This window comes from Garra rufa, chromosome 7 (assembly GCF_049309525.1).
Source record: "Garra rufa chromosome 7, GarRuf1.0, whole genome shotgun sequence".
NCBI lineage: Eukaryota > Metazoa > Chordata > Actinopteri > Cypriniformes > Cyprinidae > Garra > Garra rufa.
Window position 1 is genome coordinate 35013515 of NC_133367.1, and position 6071 is coordinate 35019585.

A 6071-nucleotide genomic window follows, 5' to 3' on the forward strand; every position below is an offset into this window, starting at 1 on the left:
CCGCTGATTACAGAACCGGCTTTACTGACAAAACGCGCAAGCATGATCGGCCGATTCAGATCGGTGCATCCCTACCTAGTTCCTAGTTCAGCGGAGCGCAGTGTCAGTGACAGAGTGATTGACAGCTAATATCTCAAAACTTCATTAAAGGTAATTTTAAATGGTTATGTAACCATTTAAAACAGGCGAACCTGTCACTGCATCAGCTCACAGCGTTCTGTGCAGTAGTTAGGCTAGCGAAAGTTTTTTAAAGAAATGAAACTAAGTCGCACCACAACAATTTCTTGCACTGGCACAGATGCTCCAAAATATAATTTGAGGTCGCGCAGATTAAATTTTGGGATAATATTGCGTATACTGTTATCGCGATAACGATATTTTTTCGATATATCGTGCAGCCCTAGTCTACACTTTCTTTGTTTTTTATTGAGAGAGTTCGCTAACATGTAGAAATCAGCAGAACTGAACACCAGCACTTTGGAAGGTGACTGGATTGTAACGCCTCTGATTGGCCACTGCAATATATATATTTATAATGCAATATCTTTATCACTGCTTAGAATACTATGAACTATGTTCTGTGCGTTATTATGTGTAAGAAGCCACATCATTTCACAGAAGGATTAATTTCAAACACTTGACTGATGTTATGAAGTAAATTTGGAGTAAAAATATGATTAAATGTGGAATTTTCACGTGCTTTGAGATACCATTTTTTACACTGCGCTGTACAACGCAAACAGCTGTCATTATCACAAAAATGTATTTTCGATTTCATAATCATGCGATTAATCGATTACGATAATGAATGCAATTAGGCGTATCTTCTAAGTGAACTACGGCTCTGTGTACTACATGCTGCACCATCTCAAAACAGGTGCTGGAGATTTACGGCTAATCACAGAACTGGCTTTATTGACAAAATGCACACGGCAATGGCCTTCGATTAATCGAGCAGCCCTACTCCATAGCTTCATCTTATTCCAACATGTGCCCTAATGTCTTCTAAATTTCATCACCAAAATAGTATGCACCTACAGCAAGCCATCCGATTTTTTAACCTCTGTTGCGGAGGTCGCACATGCGCATTGACCCAAGTGCACCTGTCTGCAGCCTGCAGATCGAGGCGGGGCTGAATCTGGGGTGGGGCTGCACGTGTCGCCCCGCCCACATGCCTTCTCATTGGTTGTAGGTAAATTAATGACGTCGACGCAACATCCCTCCCACAACTCATCTCATTGGTTAGTGAAATGGATTGCTGTCGCCAAATGCATTTGGAAACTATACTTATGAATTATACGTTTAATATAAACGCGGAATCCTTTGCTTATTTATTCAGCTTTCAGATGTGTACAAAACTCAATTAAAACGTACGCTTATGACTGGTTTGTGGTCCAAGGTTACATACATTTACAAGCATGTTATGCAATGTTAACCAGTGGTGTTTACAGCTTTTTTTTTAATTATTGTCTTAATTGTTAATAAGATACATAAATGTGGAAAATTATCAGCAAGAGTGTCCACTATCCTTATGTTATTAAATTAATAAATAGAAAAGTGTTGTTAAACATCAGAGTTGTTTATTAATACAAACATTTATGACACATGAATGAATTATGTCGACACATAAATGAATTTCACTGTTATTTATTTAAGATAATAATGTTCACAGTTATTTCTGATTCTCACTCCCGATCTTAGTGACACGCGAAACAGCAGTCTGGGTCCTCTGTGCTCAAATACATTAATTTCTCTAAGAAATTTAAATAACACCCTATAACCATCTGTTGACCCTTCCCGAAGTATATCTACTAAATTGAAACATGTTTTAATTTCTTCTAATTTCGCTATTAATTTACCATATCGGATTACTTCCTTGTTTAGTCAAGCCAGCTAAGGCAGTTCTGGTCAACTGTACTGTGCCGTAATGTGAGCGTACTTTGTTCGTTTTCTCTACATAATCCATTCACATTCGAAGAGAAGTGTTGTTTGTCTAAGAGGATCAAACGTCCATGTATACCGTTTCAAGAATGACAAATGCCAGTTTAAAAAAATAGAATAATTAGGCTAAATATGCGCGATTCATTGCTATGATTGACAGTAATAACTGGACCAAACATCTGACAAGCTGATGGCAAAAAAGAGCTTAAATGATTCAGACTAAATTTAGAGTAACAAAACTACAGCGGGAACAAGTATGGTTAATAGATCAATAGATTTTAGAGTTCAAGATAAAACTTAAAAGATGTTATTAAATTTTATAAAATATTTAATATTCCTATCGATTCACATTAAGTGCATTATTTAATTATTATGCCATAATTATTTAATGTATTTGTAGTGAAATATATATTAGTATTTAAATAATTTACCCTTATAGGCTGTTTGTGTGTGAGCTTAATGATTTTCTGCACTTCCTATAATATATGCTTAAGGACGGTAAAAGTACTACAATTTATTATTCTAGTAATTTTATAATTAATCGAAAAGCAAGACGTCTTGAAAAATGTAGGGAATTTAAAAGGCAGCTGCATAATAAATAATCCTGTGCTGCCATCTTTTGGTTATATTTGGGTAATACTAATAGGTGTTCCACTCTTTCTTAATGCCGGCAATATTCACATTTCCCTGTGCCATGTTTACCTATTTTCAGTAATGTTTCATTTAATCCCGTGTGTCCAAACCGAAGCCTTTATATTATTGTCTCTTCTCGCCTATTCCTCTCTGTACACCTTATTTCATTTCTCCCACTCTCCTTTGAATCTTATGAAACCATCGTCCTTTCCTATTTTCTTCCCATTGTTGTTGCCATTGTTTCTTTAATTTACTTTGAATAATAATTTTTGTTCCTCTAATAATAACTGTAAAATCAATTTGATTATTTTTTACTACCTTTGCTATTTTATCTGCTATTTCATTTCCCCTAACTTCATGTACTCAACGTCATTACTTTGCCACCAATGAGATGAGTTGTGGGAGTAACGTAATCTCGACATTATTCATTTACCTACAACCAATGAGAAGGCATGTGGGCGGGGCGACACGTGCAGCCCCGCCCCAGATTCAGCCCCGCCTCGATCTGCAGGCTGCAGACAGGGGCTTCTCCATTGACCTGGTTTCGCACTAATCAGTTGTTCCACAAGATGGCAGAACTGGCCTGGGCCATTGTTTGTAGAAAATGAAAGAGACAGAACATCAACAACAACATAACAAAAAATAGCGAAGACTGTGACAATTGATCACAGTGCTTATCTTTTCATTTCTCAAACAACCATGATAGAAGATTATTAGTTTAGATTATTTTCATATTATAGGATGACAATACCAAGATTCATCAGGCTCAAATTGTGAAAGATTGGCCACTACTGTGTCCTGTCATTACCGCACTGAAAGTCTTTTGGATGTGCTGGAGTCAACTTTACACTGAGTGTCCAAAAAAAGTAGCACACTCTAATATTTTGTTGGTTCGCCTTTAGCTTTGATAATATTGTGCATTTGTTGCAGAATTGCTTTGACAATGTTATGCAACAACACAAATCAGGGCTCTACACTTACTTTTCTTTTTAATTAAAAACATTAAGGGGCAGTGTCAACATTTTCAGGAGTACCTTCTAATCAATAATCAAAAAATCTGATAAAAAATTTGCCTTACCATTACAAGGTGATATTTGACTCCTTAAAGTGATCTACAGGAGAATTTGTTTTTACTTTTGTAATGCCATTTTTCTAACTTCTGAGCCAAACATGAACATTTGTTAATGCTTAGTCCCACCCCTTTGCCCTGATTGGTTCAAACTGTAATCTATTCAACCAATAAACATAGGTTTTGGTCTTTTGAACCACCACCGATTAGCATGTTTCTTTGGAATTCTGAACAAAGGCAAAGTGAAAGTAAAGCGTGTCTTGCGTGCATGAAAACAAACGCAAAATAACACATTTGCATGACAGCATTCTTTGAAAAAGCACAGAAATACTCACGACAGACCTTTGACACAACACAAACCAAAAACAAGGATGAAACAGCAGTACATATCGGATAAAGCACTGGAATTTAGATTTCCGCGTTACTAGGCGATATCCTGGTAAAATAGACTCCAATGCAGACTACAGCCAGCAGATCGATCCATTTGGTTGTTATATTATTATGTAACTATTTCTTATATAGTTTGTAAAGATCATTTGCACTATTTTTTTCTGTTGCACTTTGTATATTTCTCTCTCATTTTGTGCGTAGTTTGTGAATAATTTGGACAGTTTATATTTTTGTTGCACAAGACAATTTGTGCAATTGTTTTTACTACTTCCTACACTGTTCGTGGTTATTGTTCATACTTTAAGATTAAGAATATTATCTGAAAAAAATAACTTTTTCCCCCCTAAGATTCTGTAAATTCATTTTTAGAGAAAACAAAAGAAAAATTGTAATTTTAAATTAGCTAGACATAAAGGTCAAGTTCTTATATTTATAATGATATATGACAATTGATGCTGACTCCTAGAATAGGTCTGAAAAAAAAGAAGAAGAAAAAAGAAATATACAGGTGTCTCAGGTGCCCCCAAAATTTTCTAGGTCTTTAAGGGTTAAATGACACTGCAATAATTACTATTTCTTTCTTTTTTACTTTATTTCTTTGTTAACTTTTTTTTGCAAGCAGTGTATAGTTCCTAAATGTGTATAGTAGCAGTAAATGTTCTTAAGTGGGGTAACTTCCCCCATGTCATCTTGCTAGTAAACCCATGAGAACGCGAATGCACTTTAAGATTTGACGAAACAAATTACTTTCAAATTAACAAACTCACATGCACTTGGACACAAAATACAATAATACAAAATGCTAATGTTAAAAAGCTAGCCGTAAAACTAAATAAAAATAATAGTTAACAATTTTTCCCACAGGTACACATGTAAATCATTAATCAGTAATTTTAGTGATTAATGTAATATTGATATCCAAATGCATTTTTTGCTTATTTTAGTTTAAATAAATTGTCAGCGGGAAAAAACAACAACAACCAGGCCAGGCGCAATTTTGTTAAGTCTTTTTGCACTGGTCACGGCGATTCGAAGTAAAATATGAGGGAGTAGTCTACGATGTGTTTTGTGTGAACAGAATGTCCTTAAAAATATATAAACATACCTGATGATCATGGTTAATCAGTAACATATATCGTACGCAACCGAAAGTATATTTTCTTTTTCACGTTTCCGGGATGACCTTCAGCGGAAATCGTCATAGATGGAAAAATACGGCAAAAGGTCTGGTGAACTACAGCAAAAATTAATATTAATTATCATTATTATTATTATGTTCTTGATTGCGCTTCCACAACTTTCCAAAACAAAAACAAAAAAAATATATGTATACATGTATATAAAAATGTATTACGGCGATCAGAAGAAAGATGATGTCAAATTTACATCACTTCCTCCTCAGGACGTCAGGTTCCTATTAGACATCTGTTTACAGTTCCTCTAAACCCCTGCTGGTAGTTGCTGGAAATACACTAAAAGTAGAGAAACAGCCTCGCGGGAGTGAAAAATGAAAAAAAGTTGTTTATAATTGTGGAAACAAATCAGTCTGTATTTTTATTTTTATTATTATTATTTTTTTTTGCAAATTAAGACTACAGCATTGCCCAATTTATTTTCAAAACAAGAAGGTAGAGAGTAACACACAGGTGCTAATGCTCCATTCTTTTTAAGTGCCGATGGCATGATTATGTCAAACAGTTTTTCACTTTTTGAAATGTTTTGTTTCCATTAGTGTTGCGTAAATAAATATGCCTATTCGTGAGCTTTATGCACATGGAACTAAATATTTTATAGTGTGTTCATGTCACATTTGAGTTACTATAATTAACAGATTCCAACATAAAAAGCGTCATGTGGAGAACTTCAAATTACAACTTCAAATACTTCGGCTGTTTGCCTCATTTTCTTTTTACACTTTGCATCTTTTTGGGAAAGTGTCCTGTGGAGAGTCATACTCATCATCCAAGCCAACATTTCATGATAGGGCCAGCTTACGCTCTATTTAGACTTGAGATATGCCCCACTGTGTTTCTACACT

At 35.0% G+C, this 6071-nt stretch overlaps 1 protein-coding gene across 1 annotated transcript in view; it reads right to left on the minus strand.

Moving 5' to 3' along the window:
• Positions 1 to 5230, minus strand: part of LOC141339110 (CD276 antigen homolog) — a 13244-nt gene extending 8014 nt beyond the window's left edge. Inside the window, exon 1 of the mRNA XM_073844741.1 lies at positions 5139 to 5230. Coding sequence (XP_073700842.1) covers positions 5139 to 5149 — 11 coding nt within the window. The 5' untranslated portion in view covers positions 5150 to 5230. The remainder of the gene's footprint in view (positions 1 to 5138) is intronic.
• Between the last annotated feature and the right edge of the window lie 841 nt (positions 5231 to 6071).